This window comes from Hippocampus guttulatus, chromosome 17, assembly GCF_054856545.1.
Source record: "Hippocampus guttulatus isolate MCC_2025c chromosome 17, RoL_Hgut_1.0, whole genome shotgun sequence".
NCBI classification, from domain to species: Eukaryota; Metazoa; Chordata; class Actinopteri; order Syngnathiformes; family Syngnathidae; genus Hippocampus; species Hippocampus guttulatus.
In genome coordinates this window covers 3,386,030-3,403,244 of record NC_141277.1, presented here as the reverse complement: position 1 = coordinate 3,403,244, position 17,215 = coordinate 3,386,030, and the positions used below count along the sequence as shown (strand labels likewise).

The 17,215-nt window shown below is 41.1% G+C and overlaps 2 protein-coding genes across 5 annotated transcripts; one reads left to right on the top strand and one right to left on the bottom strand.

Moving 5' to 3' along the window:
* Window positions 1-130: 130 nt before the first annotated feature.
* On the top strand, window positions 131-6,166 carry nop14 (NOP14 nucleolar protein homolog (yeast)). Its single transcript, XM_086134857.1, has 19 exons — window positions 131-302; window positions 853-1,035; window positions 1,206-1,340; window positions 1,415-1,556; window positions 1,760-1,908; window positions 1,983-2,120; window positions 2,321-2,443; window positions 2,768-2,899; window positions 2,984-3,299; window positions 3,483-3,613; window positions 3,679-3,764; window positions 3,842-3,977; window positions 4,094-4,195; window positions 4,404-4,557; window positions 4,638-4,797; window positions 5,022-5,169; window positions 5,291-5,409; window positions 5,488-5,643; window positions 5,715-6,166. Exons 2-19 carry the CDS (start codon window positions 853-855, stop codon window positions 5,809-5,811), a joined length of 2,607 nt encoding a protein of 868 aa, XP_085990983.1. The 5' UTR covers window positions 131-302; the 3' UTR covers window positions 5,812-6,166.
* A 20-nt stretch (window positions 6,167-6,186) lies between these two features.
* LOC147191514 (uncharacterized) lies at window positions 6,187-15,664 on the bottom strand. 4 transcript variants are annotated; one of them, XM_086134861.1, is made up of 6 exons: window positions 15,522-15,664; window positions 15,046-15,194; window positions 8,502-8,531; window positions 7,972-8,114; window positions 6,690-6,761; window positions 6,187-6,611 (listed from the first exon to the last, which is right to left on the bottom strand). In XM_086134861.1, the coding sequence occupies exons 2-6, from the start codon at window positions 15,164-15,166 to the stop codon at window positions 6,597-6,599; spliced, it is 381 nt and encodes a 126-aa protein (XP_085990987.1). In that variant the 5' UTR covers window positions 15,167-15,194; window positions 15,522-15,664; the 3' UTR covers window positions 6,187-6,596. The 4 variants fall into 4 exon arrangements, with proteins under 4 accessions (XP_085990987.1, XP_085990985.1, XP_085990988.1 ...); XM_086134859.1 differs by having other exon boundaries at window positions 15,489-15,649; XM_086134862.1 differs by lacking the exon at window positions 15,522-15,664 and adding an exon at window positions 15,308-15,326.
* Between the last annotated feature and the right edge of the window lie 1,551 nt (window positions 15,665-17,215).

Genomic DNA, 17,215 nt, shown 5'->3' with positions numbered 1-17,215 from the left:
TAGAAATGTCCACTCGTCGTATTCCTGACGTATTAAACATGTAATTCCATGTATGAACGCTAGAGTGGCGCTGTAGGCAAACGCGCTCTCGAGGGTAGCTCTTGTTTCTGCTTGCTTTCCTTTGTTTTTTTTTGAACTTTCACACCGTCGCGTGTATGCTTGTGGTAAACCTGAAGTGAAGCAACGTGGATAGTACATTTAAATTACTTTTTAGTCATTAAAGTACGCGTCGGCCCCATTGAGCGATTAAATGTCCTCTTCGCGGTGGATTGTATGAATTGATTCTTCGCGACACATACACGGTAATCTCTCAAGTGATGGTTTGTGTACGGTCAGCTAATAGTTTTGCTAGCAATACTTGTAAATCGTGTGTCTATTTGGAAACCGCGACATGTAATGTGAATATTCAATATGAATGTTATGTCTGTGTCAATATGATGTGAATAGTGAACGGCAGACGCTGAACTGAAATGGTTTAGAATTAATTCAGATTGATTAATGTGAACTGGTAAAATGCCTCAATGGAAAGTTTCTCCTGGAAAGTATGGTATCTATGTGGAAATTGTGAGTTTTTGAACCATCATAAATGGTAGCCCGAATGAATGGAAGTTTTTTAATGTAATCAAGCTTTGAATTGATTGAGGTGTTTTGGATAACGTCCCATTCATTTGAGTATATTCAACCGAAAATGTGGAATGTTGAGCAAGTTTTGGGGCTGACTCCCCTCAGTGGGTTAACGTAATAATTAATGTAAACCTACTAATAACAAATGTTGGTGCAAAGTAAAATTACTCTTCAACTTTGCATAATAATTGTGTTTTGTATTCAATGCTGATACTGAATGACTCACAGATGGGGAAGGTACCCAAAAAGCACAGCGTGGCCGACAAAGTTCGCAAAGTTAAGACCTCCGCCGTGATCAAGAACAACCCTTTTGAGGTGAAAATCAACCGCAAGAAATTCGATGTGCTCGGGAGGAAAAGTAAACATGATGTGGGCCTCCCTGGAGTGTCCCGCTCCAAAGCCATCAACAAGGTGAGACTTCAAGAATAAAGATTTTACATTATGCACCCCCTCCAGTAGTTAGTCGTTTCAAATCAAGCACTCGGTTTCAATGTCAATCTGCCACTTATCATAAACCATTCACGATGTGTTGATTGACACTTCAACTGTCTAATGAATTGATGTTTGCTGACGTCCAATAGAGGAAGGAGACACTCCTGAAAGAGTACAGGCAAAAGAACAAGAGCAGCAAGTTCATAGACAGGCGTTTCGGGGAGTACGATTCCAAAATGGCGCCTGAGGAAAAGATCCTGCAGAGATTTGCCATGGAGAGACAGGTCAGCATTGTCGCCATTTTACAAACATTTGACCGTGTTGAAGTCTCGTCAATGTCATTAATGACATCTTTCAGCGCGCCATTGAGAAGAAGGACATGTACAACTTGAACGAGGAGGAGGAGCTGACTCATTATGGACAATCTCTGTCCGAAATGGAGAAGTTCACAGACATGGTGAATAGCGACGATGAGTCGGAGGAGAAAGGACGTTTGTCGGGTAAGAAAGACATATATTAATCAAGAAAATCAAAAAGGTCAAAAATGAATTAATAAAATAATATGAAATAATGAAAAAGCTGTAATGTCTAACTCACTAAGGTTACATATTTTTTTTGCCGTTGGAATCCAATTGCATGGAACTGTGCCTAAACCAGCAATATGCTACAACCAAAATAAAAAACCTAATTTGGAATCTTTTAGCCGAGCTGACGGCCTCTCACTTCGGCGGCGGTGGGGGCCTCTTAAGAAAGAAGAGCGCCGGGGAGCACCCAGATGACGAGGGAGGCCCAAAGACCAAGTCTAGGCAGGAGCTAATCGAGGAGCTCATCCACAAGTCCAAACAGGAGAAGGTGAGCCGCCTCCTCACCCATGGGAGCCATGAGATAATGACAATTAAAACCGCCCTCCTCCTCTTTTTGCTCAGAGGGAGCGGCAGGTGCAAAAGGAGGAGGCACAGGAGCTGACAGAGAAACTGGACCAGGACTGGAAGAGCATCCAGACGCTCATGGTGCGCAAGAAGCCCAAAGCTCAGCGGGAGGAGACTCCAGTGGAGAAACCAAAGGTGGGAGCACCGCTTACCAAGCTTTTGGAAATATTTTCATGTCATTTATCAAAATATAGTGTTATTAATCATTCATGATTTGCATTTAGGAAAAGACACCGATCTTGTTCATGAGTTCTCACAATAATTGAATAATTCTGAGCATAATCGTGCAGCCCTATTTGGAGTTCCTCGCTCAGCTTACTTTGCCGTTTATACAGCTGGAAGAGTATGACAAGATGGTGAGGGAGCTGGGCTTCGAAATGAAGGCCCAGCCTTCGGAGAAAATGAAGACCCCTGAGGAGCTCGCCAGGGAGGACCGGGAGAAGCTGCAGAAACTGGAGGTGCGTTCACAAAATGACCTTCTTAACAAGCATACCGTGTCAGAAATTAGCTTCTACATATGATCAGATAATCATGTCTTTGGTGAAGCAACACGTGTTTCATTCCCCACGGTAGTTCTTGTCCACCTTGTTCTTACTGTCAACAATTACTCGCGCACTAAACCAACAGCTTCAATTTTAGTTTTAAATGACCCATATCATGCTAAATAAACTTTAATACAAAATAGCAATGATAATTCCTAACCAAACAAAAACACCCCCATGTGGGCATTTTCCTCCATTTGCTCATCTTGGAGCCTTCCTACTCATTCCTCCTTTTCTAAGGCTGATCGACTGAGGAGGATGATGGGTGATGAAGAGCCAGAGGTAGCACCGAGTCGCAGTCACGTGTCGGCCGACGACCTCCATGACGGCTTCATCGTGGACAAGGATGACAAGAAAACTTTAGCCTATCAGGTGATGCGAGATATTGTACATGAACACAACATATGTATTATACGGGGAATATGTATGCTTTACAATGTTTGCTTCGTTGTAAAGGATGGCAAATGGAACCTTGACGAGGAGCCAGTTGAAAATGGCGCAAAAGGTGAAGAGGAAGAAGAAGAAGAGGTCGGTGGTGGCAGCAATGAGGAAGCTGAAGAAAAGGTGGATGATGCCAGCAGTGAGGAAGAAGAGGAGAAATATGATGAGGAGGAGGAAGAAGAAGAAGGGGAGAAGGAAGAGGACGGTCATTCAGACTTGGAGTCGGAGCGAGAAAGTGAGGAAGATGAGGAGGTCAAACCGAAGAAGAGCAAAGAGGAGAGAAAGGCCCAGCAGGAAGCAGCGAAAGCTGAACTTCCATACACATTCACTGGTAATGAACCTTTTTGATTAGCCTGTTAGCAATGTATCATTTGCTAGTGCTAGCGTTCTGTTACATTATTATTAGATTGAGAAAACTTTATTGAGCAATTAAGCCGGCAGAGAGCGGCGCAGTTATTGACACAGGTTAACAACTTGCATTGTTGTTGTTTTTTTTTGTTTTGTTGTCTTCCAGTTCCAGAAAGCGCCAAAGATCTTGAAAAGTTACTTTGTGGTCACACCCCTGACAACCAGCGCCTCATCATGGCCCGGACTCAGAAGTGCAACCACCCCAGCCTGGCTGAGGGCAATAAGCTCAAACTGCAGGTACAATGGTCGAATTATTTTGCGTTATTCAACTCATTATGAATAAATACTAATCTGTGTGTCAGAAACTGGTGGGTCTTCTGTTGGACTACCTTGGGGAACTGGCCTTCCGGAGTCCGCCTGAACTGACCACTATTGACAAGCTAATTCCGTGAGTCGTTTGTTATCTTGCTACTTTAAATCCTTTCTTCAATAAATTAAGTCTTTCTTCTTTAATCGTCCGTGTAGAGAGGTGTACAGCTTGTGTCAGATGTTTCCACAAGAAGCTTGTAAGTCCATGCAGACCATCCTCGGAGATGCTGCGCACAGCATGGAGGAAGTGCTTGAAGTCAAAGGGAATGCTGCCTTCCCAACACTCGACGTGGTATGATCACTTGAAATCGTACAAGTGCATGAGATGGCTTTGTATTTTTCTCCCCCCCCCCCCCCCCGTGTATGTCTTCATGTGTATTTATGGGGACTGCGTCTTTTTGCTTTTAGCTCATTTACCTGAAGGTGGCGGCGCTGCTGTTTCCCACGTCAGACTTCCGACATCCCGTCACCACACCAGCGCTGCTTTACATAGGCCAAGCTCTCACCAAGGTACGCGCAACACAACGTCACCATATGTCGCATGTGGTCAGTCAATAGCATAGGTATTGTACACATCACATTTAGTATAAGACACATGCCATATACTGAAGTCAGAGTACATAACACTTGTCTTCGTACAAGCTATACCTAGTAAGGCCACTATTTGAACACATGTAGTATAATTGCCATCTAAAACCTGCTCATGATGTGTGCGCAGTGCCCGGTGAGGTCATTAGAGGACGTGACGTCGGGTTTAGTGTTGTGCTGTCTTGCGGTGGAGTACGTTTCTTTTTCCAAACGCTTCCTGCCCGAGCTCATTAACTTCCTGTCCGGAATGCTACACCTGGCCGTGCGGGACAAGACCACTGCAGGTTGACGCCATCTCGTTTTCAAGCCGTCTCATTGTCACCGACAACAAAATGATTTTTTTTTTCTTTACCTGACATTACAGGTTACAACGTCGTGCCACCTTTTCGAAGCACGGGTAAACACAGCAATCTGCTGGTGCTGTCGGACCCGGAATCTTGGAAGAGCTGGAGCAGGAAAACCCTGCCTCTGTCTTCCACACAGCAACTCGCATTAAAGAAGGATGTGGACGCAGATCACTACAGGTAGCGGTTGATTTGCTTGATTTATTATTTTGCATTTGTTTTTATTGACAAACTGTTTATTCTTATTTGACGTCTTTTAGTTAAAAATAATGACTTGACAGTTGTATCACAATATGCGCTGATATAATGTGACGAAAACATCACCTGCAAAAGTATGTCCCCCGCTTTTGGTTTGCAATCGCGTGCGCATTAAGTGATGAGCAATTCCGTGATGTTCTTGTCAGGTTGACATGCGTGTACACGTGCATGGAGCTGCTGAACAAATGCTGTGTGCTCTACAAGGACCTGGTTTGCTTCACGCACATCTTTCAGCCAATCACAGCGCTGCTCTCGCAACACCTCTCCTTCACCTTGTTAACGGAGCCTTTAAAGGTGGGTTGTCTTTTTAACGCTTCTCTCTATCTGGCATGATACCATAAAAAACGTACAGATTTTTCCAAAATGGGTCGTGTTGTGTCACTTGATGTGCGCATGTTCTTAAATTGTGCTGTAGGAGCTTCGAACGGCGATCCTGGAGGTCCTCGGCGCTGCTCCGCTCGCTCGCAGCCATCTGGTGTTCAATAAGAAGAAGCCTGTCCCTCTGAAGCTGTTCACGCCCAAGATTGTGCAAGTGTACGTCAACATAAAAAGTGATCACAATAAGGCGCACGTGAGGTATTTCAGTCCCGTACTCTTTGTTCGTTTCTGCAGCTTGGACTACGGGAAGAAGCGCGGCCAGACGAGAGAGCAGAAGGAAGAGCACAGACTGCGACACAAATACAAGAAGGAGTTCAAGGGAGCGCTGAGGGAGATCAGGAAGGACACGCGCTTCCTCGCCAGCGAGAAGCTCGACGACATCATGAGAAGGTACGCGTCATTGTCACGTGAGCTGCTCGTGGACGCCGCTCGCCCTCAACCCGCTTATCGTTTCCCCCCAGGGATGCGGAAAGGAAGAGGAAGGTCAAGGAACTCTTCGGCAGCTTGGCTACGCAGGAGGGAGAGTGGAAAGCTCTCAAGCGGAGAAAGAGGAAATGAGCGCTCCCACCTCACAAGGACGATGCTTCACTTTTTTTGTTTGATTCTGGTGTCAACTCCACACGTACAGCAAACGTGCGACAATACACAATCCCTCGTGATCATAAATTGCAAGTGAATCCATTTTTCCTCAGCAGTCGCATATGCAGTCACTTTTTAGATAAAATATTTCTTAAGTGGCCACTCTTAAGTAATTCAACAAATATTGCGTTGTGAGTAAATGTCTCCTTTTCCCCTATAGCACAAACAGAAGAAATAAAGTTTCATGTTTTATATATTTTAGTTGTCACTTGTAGAAAAAGGACATGGTAATATATTTACTACTACAATAAATTACTCTTTGTGTTTTCCCCAATCGAGACCAAGAGTTACCAGTACTTTTAAACACATACTTTTATTCAACACTAAATCTCTATGACATCATACACACAGGTACATACTTTTGCTTTTCAATTTGATGCTGAAAATACAGTATTGTTTCACAAACGGACGCAAAAAAATAGATATCGTCATGGTCATTGTTCCTATCGAGACACTTAGGTGGTTAATTGTGGTCTAGTTAAATGTGCTAATGACTGACAAACACGCACAGCGATAGTAAATTACAATTATCACTGTCATAACCAAGACACCTGAGGTCAATTTGCCGATGTGCAAAAGACGTAGACAATACACACACAACCCACCGTCTTTCGGTACAACAATTTTACACGCTCACGGACATCATAGAAGACCACGACGGTAGAGAAACATGGAATGTTCCGATCGGCCGTCTTACAACATGTTTAGTCTGTGTCGTCCTATAAGACAAGATGAGATCAGGTGTCATCGCTCGCATTCACCGCCAAGTGTTTGTTTGAATTTTAATGCTGTCTCACCTCCGTCGCATCAGTGGTGTCGGTATCCACCGGAGACTCGGCCGCATCTTGCGCAGTGGCGTTGTCGTTGTTCTGGAAGACAGGCAAACGGTGAGACAAATTCGTACTCAGGGTTTTATGTCCGTCTTTCTATCTAGACCAAACGAGTCGCTGATGGTGGAGTGGTACACACGCCAAACTTGTGCGCGGGCAGCGTGGGCTCGATTCCCACTCAGTGGCGGTGCGAATGTTCGTTTGTGCCCTGTGACTGGCTGATGACCGTCTTCAGGATAAGCGATGTTGAAAATGGATGCATCAAACAAATTTGGGAGAACGCCAAAAAAGCCAATTTGAAAAAAATTGGATAGAAAAAAAGTCACCCAAAAAAACCCTTCAAACATGGTGAATACATTCTGTGAAAACGTCAGGTGAAAATATGAAGATATCCATCCATCCATTTTCCGAACCACTTTATCCTCACTGATAAACGGCCACGTCGTCTAAAGAATGACGCGCCGCCTGTCAGTCCGTCCATCTGCCGCTTCGTTCCTGCCGCCAGTTGGACTCGTCATTAGAAGCGGGCTCACATTCCAGGTGGCGTGTCGCATCCCTCGGGATGGAGAGCCTGATTACTCGCCGTGTCTGTGTGGGTGTCATCGCGTTAAAAGGGCCTTTGCACGGACAAAAGCACTTGTTCCTTGCCACTCGTCGAGAGTCTTCTCACTTGATGGTGATGCATTGTGACTCAGGAAAGAAACGCTGTCATCCTCAGACATCTTCAAGATGTAACATCACGTGTAACTTGTCAATGATGTGATTGATTTATTTCAAGCAGGGGAAATCTTCCTCCGAACTGATGAGCGACGAGGCAGAGCAAACATCAGCGAAGATGACGAAGACGCCGTAGGATGACGAACGGCTCAAGGTCACACGGCCATTTTGAGTGAACGTGAAAAAGATGGATGCCGAGGATGAGTCGACAGGAGATGTCGACTGCAAAATTTCCCCAGTGTGAGACAAATAAAGGTTATGTTTAGCCTCTAATGAGGACAGATTTAGGGAAGGTCCTGTCGCTGGAGTAGCATGACAGGAAAATGTTGAAATATTCTGAGAAAGTTATATGTACATGAACATTGTATTTTTTTTTAAGCCCACAACCATGTGTGGCTCTCATAACACTTCATGTTTAGCTTTCGTTATACGTTGGTGAGGATCCGTATAAAATGTAGCTCAAGGAGTTTCTTTTCAACATTTTAGCACTACCTTCTTGCAAGTCGTCTGCTATTCAAGTATTTGTTCTCACCGGTTTGGCAGGATCCTTCTTGCTCAATCCTGTGGTGGCGATGATGTTGCCCGCTCCTTCCACTGTTTTCTGGGCTATGTTGGTCATCCCGCTAACCACTGCTCCGCTAACCTGGCTCACCCCCTCTACCGTTTTACCTGCAACTGTCGAAAAAGAACAAAGGACGGCAACAGGTACTTTGGAATGTCGTATGGCCCTCAGTTAAAGAACAACGACCACACCCTCTACTGTCTGTAATCTTTGTGCAACTATCCCTTTGCATATCCAGCATGTCCTGTTCTGCCCCACCTTTTGTCATGGGTAAAAGGTGTTCTTTGCATTTAGCCTGCCAACATGGCTGACTCATGGGAGGTCACCATGGGTGCCTCTGCTTGTTTGTGACAGCCACACTTTCCCTTCCCCAGGGGGCCGCACAGGGAAATATGGCACATTGCTGTTCACCTTCATGCAAATTTGTTATGTTTGTATGTATATTTGTATATATTGTATATTTGTATGTCATGTTTAATGTCAGATAGATTGTCAGATACCTGTTGTGACTCCATCCTTTGTTTTGGTGCCTGAAAGTAGATGAGAAAATAATGATGGGTGAAATCTAATAAAATATACCATTGATAAAGCATGACTATCAATCATTCAGCACATTTGAATAATAAAATAAGGGAATACAAAGCTCATAAGTGTCAATTAATTATAAATACAAACATTATATTTGAATACAATTACAGTAGTAACATCAGTTAGGGTGCCAAAAAACACCTTATTCTACAGTAAGGCGTTTTTACCCGAAAAAACGACCATGTATAGTCAGCCGTATTTAGCCGAAAAAAACAACCATGTATAGTAAGGCGTTTTTAGCCGAAAAAAACGACCATGTAAAGTAAGGCGTTTTTGGACGAAGTTTTTTAACCGAAAAAACGACCATGTATATATAGTAAGGCGTTTTTAGCCGAAAAAAACGACCATGTATAGTAAGGCGTTTTTGGACAAAATTTTTAGCCGAAAAAAAAAGACCATGTATAGTAAGGCGTTTTTAGCCGAAAAAAACGACCATGTAAAGTAAGGCGTTTTTGGACGAAGTTTTTTAACCGAAAAAACGACCATGTATATATAGTAAGGCGTTTTTAGCCGAAAAAAACGACCATGTATAGTAAGGCGTTTTTGGACAAAATTTTTAGCCGAAAAAAAAAGACCATGTATAGTAAGGCGTTTTTAGCCGAAAAAAACGACCATGTAAAGTAAGGCGTTTTTGGACGAAGTTTTTTAACCGAAAAAACGACCATGTATATATAGTAAGGCGTTTTTAGCCGAAAAAAAACGACCATGTATAGTAAGGCGTTTTTGGACAAAATTTTTAGCCGAAAAAAAAAGACCATGTATAGTAAGGCGTTTTTAGCCGAAAAAAACGACCATGTATAGTAAGGCGTTTTTAGCCTGAATAAAACGACATAGTATAGTAAGGCGTTTTTAGCCCGGATAAAACGACATAGTATAGTAAGGCGTTTTTAGCCCGAAAAAAAACGACATAGTATAGTAAGGCGTTTTTAGGCGAAAAAAACGACATAGTATAGTAAGGCGTTTTTAGCCCGAAAAAAACGACATAGTATAGTAAGGCGTTTTTAGCCTGAATAAAACGACATAGTATAGTAAGGCGTTTTTAGCCCGAAAAAAACGACATAGTATAGTAAGGCGTTTTTAGCCCGAAAAAAAACGACATAGTATAGTAAGGCGTTTTTAGCCCGAAAAAAACAACATAGTATAGTAAGGCGTTTTTAGGCGAAAAAAAACGACATAGTATAGTAAGGCGTTTTTAGCCCGAAAAAAACGACATAGTATAGTAAGGCGTTTTTAGGCCGAAAAAAACGACATAGTATATAGTAAGGCGTTTTTAGGCCGAAAAAAACGACATAGTATAGTAAGGCGTTTTTAGCCGAAAGAAAACGACAGTATAGTAAGGCGTTTTTAGCCGAAAAAAACAACATAGTATAGTAAGGCGTTTTTAGCCCGAAAAAAACGACATAGTATATATAGTAAGGCGTTTTTCGGCCGAAAAAAACGACATAGGATAGTAAGGCGGTTTTAGCCGAAAAAAATGACATAGTATAGTAAGGCGTTTTTAGCCCGGAAAAAAACGACATAGTATAGTAAGGTGATTTTAGCCCGAAAAAAACGACAGTATAGTAAGGCGTTTTTCAGCCCGAAAAAAACGACATATGTAGTAAGGCGTTTTTAGCCCGAAAAAAACGACCTAGTATAGGAAGGCGTTTTTAGCCCGAAAAAAACGACATAGTATATATAGTAAGGCGTTTTTAGCCCGAAAAAAACGACATAGTATAGTAAGGCGTTTTTAGCCCGAAAAAAACGACATAGTATAGTAAGACGTTTTTAGCCCGAAGTATAGTAAGGCGTTTTTAGCGCGAAAAAAATGACATAGTATATATAGTAAGGCGTTTTTAGCCGAAAAAAACGACATAGTATAGTAAGGCGTTTTTAGCCTGAAAAAACGACATAGTATAGTAAGGCGTTTTTAGCCCGAAGTATAGTAAGGCGTTTTTAGCGCGAATAAAACGACATAGTATAGTAAGGCGTTTTTAGCCGGAAAAAAAACGACATAGTATAGTAAGGCGTTTTTAGCCGAAAAAAACGACATAGTATATAGTAAGGCGTTTTTCAGCCCGAAAAAAACGACATAGTATAGTAAGGCGTTTTTCAGCCCGAAAAAAACGACATAGTATAGTAAGGCCTTTTTAGCCCGAAAAAAACGACATAGTATATATAGTAAGGCGTTTTTAGGCCGAAAAAAACGACATTGTATAGTAAGGCGTTTTTAGCCCGAAAAAAACGACATAGTATAGTAAGGCGTTTTTAGGCCGAAAAAAACGACATAGTATAGTAAGGCGTTTTTAGCCCGAAAAAAACGACATAGTATATATAGTAAGGCGTTTTTAGGCCGAAAAAAACGACATAGTATAGTAAGGCGTTTTTAGCCCGAAAAAAATGACATAGTATATATATATAGTAAGGCGTTTTTAGCCCGAAAAAAACGACAGTATAGTAAGGCGTTTTTAGCCCGAAAAAAATGACATAGTATATAGTAAGGCGTTTTTAGCCCGAAAAAAAACGACAGTATAGTAAGGCGTTTTTAGCCAAAAAAAACGTCCAAAAACGCCATGCTCTACATGGTTGTTTTTTTTCGGCTAAAAACGCCCTACTATACATTGTCGTTTTTTTCGGCTAAAAACGCCTTACTATACATGGTCTTCTTTTTCGGCTAAAAATTTTGTCCAAAAATGCCTTACTATACATGGTCGTTTTTTTCGGTCAAAAACGCCTTAATGGTCGTTTTTTTCAGCTAAAAATTTCGTCCAAAAACGCCTTACTATACATGGTCGTTTTTTCCGGCAAATAACGCCTTACTATACATGGGCATTTTTTTCGGCTAAAAATTTCTTCCAAAAACGCCATACGATACATGGTCGTTTTTTTCGGCAAAAACGCCTTACTATACATGGTCGTTTTTTTCGGCTAAAAATTTCGTCCAAAAACGCCATACTCTACATGGTCGTTTTTTTCGGCAAAAACGCCTTACTTTACATGGTCGTTTTTTTCGGCAAAAACGCCTTACTTTACATGGTCACTTTTTTCGGCTAAAAACGCCTTACTATACATGGTGGGTTTTTTTCGGCTAAAAACGCCGTCCTGTACATGGTCGTTTTTTTCGGCTAAAAATTTCGTCCAAAAACGCCTTACTATACATGGTGTTTTTTTTTCGGCTAAAAACGCCGTCCTGTACATGGTCGTTTTTTTTCGGCTAAAAATTTCGTCCAAAAACGCCTTACTATACATGATCTTCTTTTTCGGCTAAAAACGCCTTACTCTAAATGGTCGTTTTTTCGGTTAAAAATTTCGTCTAAAAACGCCTTACTATACATGGTGGTTTTTTTCGGCTAAAAACGCCGTCCTGTACATGGTCGTTTTTTTTCGGCTAAAAGTTTCGTCCTAAAAACGCCTTACTATACATGGTGGTTTTTTTCGGCTAAAAATGCCTTACTATACATGGTCTTCTTTTTCGGCTAAAAACGCCTTACTATAAATGGTCGTTTTTTTCCGGCTAAAAATTTCGTCCAAAAACGCCTTACTATACATGGTCGTTTTTTTCGGCTAAAAATTTCGTCCAAAAACACCTTACTATATATATACATGGTCGTTTTTTTCGGCTAAAAACGCCTTACTATACATGGTCGTTTTTTTCGGCTAAAAATTTCGTCCAAAAACGCCTTACTATACATGGTCATTTTTTTCGGCTAAAAACGCCTTCCTATACATGGCTAAACACGCCTTACTATACATGGTCGTTTTTTTCGACTAAAAATTTCTTCCAAAAACGCCATACGATACATGGTCGTTTTTTTCGGCAAAAACGCCTTACTATACATGGTCGTTTTTTTCGGCTAAAAAATTTTGTCCAAAAACGCCATACTCTACATGGTCGTTTTTTTCGGCAAAAACGCCTTACTTTACATGGTCGTTTTTTTTCGGCAAAAACGCCTTACTTTACATGGTCACTTTTTTCGGCTAAAAATGCCTTACTATACATGGTGGTTTTTTTTCGGCTAAAAACGCCGTCCTGTACATGGTCGTTTTTTTCGGCTAAAAATTTAGTCCAAAAACGCCTTACTATACATGGTGTTTTTTCTTCGGCTAAAAACGCCGTCCTGTACATGGTCGTTTTTTTTCGGCTAAAAATTTCGTCCAAAAACGCCTTACTATACATGGTCTTCTTTTTCGGCTAAAAACGCCTTACTCTAAATGGTCGTTTTTTCGGTTAAAAATTTCGTCAAAAAACGCCTTACTATACATGGTGGTTTTTTTCGGCTAAAAACGCCGTCCTGTACATGGTCGTTTTTTTTCGGCTAAAAGTTTCGTCCTAAAAACGCCTTACTATACATGGTCGTTTTTTTTTGGCTAAAACATTCGTCCAAAAACGCCTTACAATACATGGTCGTTTTTTTCGGCTAAACATTTCGTCCAAAAACGCCTTACTATACATGGTGGTTTTTTTCGGCTAAAAATGCCTTACTATACATGGTCTTCTTTTTCGGCTAAAAACGCCTTACTATAAATGGTCGGTTTTTTTCGGTTAAAAATTTCGTCAAAAAACGCCTTACTATACATGGTCTTCTTTTTTGGCTAAAAACGCCTTACTATAAATGGTCGTTTTTTCCGGCTAAAAATTTCGTCCAAAAACGCCTTACTATACATGTTTTTTTTTTTCGGCTAAAAACGCCTTACTATACATGGTCGTTTTTTTCGGCTAAAAATTTCGTCCAAAAACACCTTACTATATATATACATGGTCGTTTTTTTCGGCTAAAAACGCCTTACTATACATGGTCGTTTTTTTCGGCTAAAAATTTCGTCCAAAAACGCCTTACTATACATGGTCATTTTTTTCGGCTAAAAACGCCTTCCTATACATGGCTAAAAACGCCTTACTATACATGGTCGTTTTTTTCGACTAAGAATTTCGTCCAAAAAAGCCTTACTATACATGGTCGTTTTTTTCCCGGCTAAAAACGCCTTACTATACATGGTCGTTTTTTTTCGGTAAAAACGCCTTACTATACATGGTCGTTTTTTTCGGCTAAAAATTTCTTCCAAAAACGCCATACGATACATGGTCGTTTTTTTTCGGTAAAAACGCCTTACTATACATGGTCGTTTTTTTCGGCTAAAAATTTCGTCCAAAAACGCCTTACTATACATGGTGTTTTTTTTCGGCTAAAAATGCCTTACTATACATGGTCTTCTTTTTCGGCTAAAAACGCCTTACTATAAATGGTCGTTTTTTTGGTTAAAAATTTCGTCAAAAAACGCCTTACTATACATGGTCTTCTTTTTCGGCTAAAAACGCCTTACTATAAATGGTCGTTTTTTCCGGCTAAAAAATTCGTCCAAAAACGCCTTACTATACATGTTTTTTTTTTCGGCTAAAAACGCCTTACTATACATGGTCGTTTTTTTCGGCTAAAAATTTCGTCCAAAAACACCTTACTATATATACATGGTCGTTTTTTTCGGCTAAAAACGCCTTACTATACATGGTCGTTTTTTTCGGCTAAAAATTTCGTCCAAAAACGCCTTACTATACATGGTCATTTTTTTTCGGCTAAAAACGCCTTCCTATACATGGCTAAAAACGCCTTACTATACATGGTCGTTTTTTTCGACTAAGAATTTCGTCCAAAAAAGCCTTACTATACATGGTCGTTTTTTTTCCGGCTAAAAACGCCTTAATATACATGGTCGTTTTTTTCGGCAAAAATGCCTTACTATATACATGGTCGTTTTTTTCTTCAGCTAAAAACGCCTTACTATACATGGTCATTTTTTTCTGCGAAAAATTTCATCCAAAAACACCATACGATATAGGGTCGTTTTTTTTCTGGCTAAAAACGCCTTGCTATACATGGTCATTTTTTGGGCTAAAAATGCCTTACTATACATGGTTGTTTTTTTCGGCGTAAAACGCATTTCTTTCTATTATTGCTTGTCGTTTAAAAAGAAAAATGCCTTACTATACAGTGTCATCTAATGGAAATGGTGTAATTAGTAATTACCAACAAAAATGTTCTCAAAGGGAATTTGAAATTGATATTTTAAAATTCACAAATGTTTTAATCAGTGTTGGTTCCAAGCTGTAAAGCTAATGCTCCTAATAATAAGTTCGGTAAAATTTACTGACATTCTTGCATCAGCTCATCAAGGTTCAATGGAGTCAAAGCGTTGAAAAATTAAATACTACTGTTTAAAAATTTAAACATATTTGCAATCCACCATCTCCCACTGCTACTCCTACCCTTGATAAATGACATTTATATTATAATTAAATAATATGGTCTTACAATTGTTTTCAAGGTTAAATGGCGATATATGAAGTGGCAGCCTCATTTGAAATAGTAAAAAATAAAAATAAAAACAAACAAACAAAAACCTTGTCCAGTACGTGATGGCGAGGAATAAACGCAACGAAAATGAGATGATCAATGAGCCGATATTCAGTGGGGGACTCACCGACGTAGATGACTCCGTCTTTGGTGATCTCAGCCGCGCCACTCACTCCTTGCTTGGTCTTGTTCGCCGCTACCACCACTCCTTCCTTGGCTTTGTTCAGTCCCTTCATCATCGCCTCCATTTTTGTCCTCGCAGAGCAGCGTTTGCTTCTTTACAACGAAAGAGAACCCAACAAGCTGAGGCACTGCTGCCGAGATGTCACTTGCACAAGACACGTGTTCAGCAGACACTCAAACGCAACGGCGACGCCCTACTTTTTTACCGCGGATGTAGATCCTTAGCACCTGTAGAATGGTCGAATGGGGGAGTGTGGGTGGGTGGGGTGTTTGACCACCGCTGTTAATTTTTATTACAGCTATTCTTAATACCAGTAGTAGTCGTAATAATGACACCTAATGTGATTTGTTAAAGACAGTTAAGGATATTAAAAAATATATACGGACCTTTTAAAGGTGGATGTCTGGCGAGCCACGCACCTTTGCTGTGTTCACGTTCTCTCTGTTTCGCGTTGAATTTCCCCCGAAAAACCAGTTCGCTCACTCCAAAACTCACTCGACAAAGTGTGTGTGTGTGTGTTAGCGCGCGCGTGCGCGCACGCCAATGACAGATTTTACACACGTAAAGTCACGCCTCGTTGATGGAGGCTGTGATGCTGGCAGGATGCCTCACGCGGTGCTTTGCAGATACACGAAGATGCAACAGCAGTAGCTGCAGCAGAAGCAAGGAGAGGTCAGCCTTGTTGATTTGATTTTAAAATACAGGTAACGTAATCAATCGATATCGCTGAGAGTGGATGTCGAATGGTATAATTAATTGGTATTCGGTTTGTAAATACCAAAGATTGAATGGCATATCATGAAATCGTCACCAAAGCAATATTTAAAAAAAAAAAGCCTTTCATGGAGATTCTAAACTATAATGTCGTCCAGTACAGTAATGATGTTGTGACATGTAATATTTCTAATGGTCACTTGATGGAGCCAGAGTACATCAGACAGACACCTACGCTAAAAAGGAACAAGCTCCTTGGGATTTTAAACTTTTTTTTAAAATTCTTGTTCTACAAAGGGTAGAACAAGACAAAAAGCATTTTAACTCACTCTACTTCTTGCAACCTGTCTCCCATTTCTTTTGTTTTTCTCCATTTGTTCCATTTTTTTTCCGAACACCTTTCCCCGAAGAATTACTGTATTTCCACGAGTTTCTTTATTTCCCACTTTGTCTATTCCCCATTTCCTTTTTAATGACTACTTTCTTGTTAAATTTTGGGTTTTGCCTTTGCCATTTCCTATTCTCCTTTCATTTAAAAAAAAAAACCTTTTGCTGATATCCAAGGATGGCACTACAACAGGCCTCGCAGGGCTGCGTAGCCGCTCGAGCATGTTTTTGATAGTAAAATACAAAAAAATATACATTTATGAATTTTTTTCTCCCCCCCCCCCCCACCATGTGTCGGTCAAGCCCCACTTCAGCCGCGGGGACAGGAAAAAAAAAACCTGGAGCTGTCCCTGATGAAAACTAAGAAGTATTTCAGATGCGCTTCGGATGCCATGGCAACTACAGGCTGTTCCTCATTGCAACCCTGCTTTCACATCTACACACACTCTCTCTCTCTCATGCACACACACGCATACCCCCATTTCATGTACATGTGCGTGTGTGTGTGTTGTTGACATTGGAAGTTCTCCAGGCGTGCAGATGGCGCTGCTTTGTGTTTGCAGCTCGCGGCTGCACGCCTCACGGCTCCCTGGCGGCCACGACTAAACCATGTGCACACTCGACACATAACACACGCGCACACGCACGATCGTGCAGTCTTCAAGGGTCAGGAAGGACGCAGAAAAATGTCTGCGGGATGCCAGCACGCCACACGTTCGTTTGATGTTCGCCAAAAGGCTTCAAATTCACTTCATTCCATTAAAGAAGTGACTGTAACCGCCGTGACGTCATTGCGCGCTTTTGTTTTTCCGCGCTTCTTTTGTTTTTTGTTACTTTTGGTTGATCTGAAAGGGAGAAAGAAGTATCAAATGGAATTTTAAAAAGGATACATAAACAAAATGTAGGCCAATATAACACTATAATGGTAAAGCTAACCAACTACCTAAATGCAAGTTGAGGAGGGAAAAGTAAGGTAAAAAGTGACTAACCTGATTGGGTGGTTGAAGATTTA

What these genes read in the sequence shown, in the direction of transcription:
- nop14 (XM_086134857.1), top strand. Translation starts at nt 853, where the DNA reads ATGGGGAAGGTACCCAAAAAGCACAGCGTGGCCGACAAAGTTCGCAAA. An exon ending in GCAATAAGCTCAAACTGCAG is followed by an intron (nt 3,614 to 3,678) that starts GTACAATGGTCG and finishes TCTGTGTGTCAG; the next exon opens with AAACTGGTGGGTCTTCTGTT. An exon ending in ACTATTGACAAGCTAATTCC is followed by an intron (nt 3,765 to 3,841) that starts GTGAGTCGTTTG and finishes TCGTCCGTGTAG; the next exon opens with AGAGGTGTACAGCTTGTGTC.
- LOC147191514 (XM_086134861.1), bottom strand. Translation starts at nt 15,166, where the DNA reads ATGGAGGCGATGATGAAGGGACTGAACAAAGCCAAGGAAGGAGTGGTG. An exon ending in AAAGGATGGAGTCACAACAG is followed by an intron (nt 8,115 to 8,501) that starts GTATCTGACAAT and finishes CTTTTTCGACAG; the next exon opens with TTGCAGGTAAAACGGTAGAG. An exon ending in AGAAGGATCCTGCCAAACCG is followed by an intron (nt 6,762 to 7,971) that starts GTGAGAACAAAT and finishes CCTGTCTTCCAG; the next exon opens with AACAACGACAACGCCACTGC.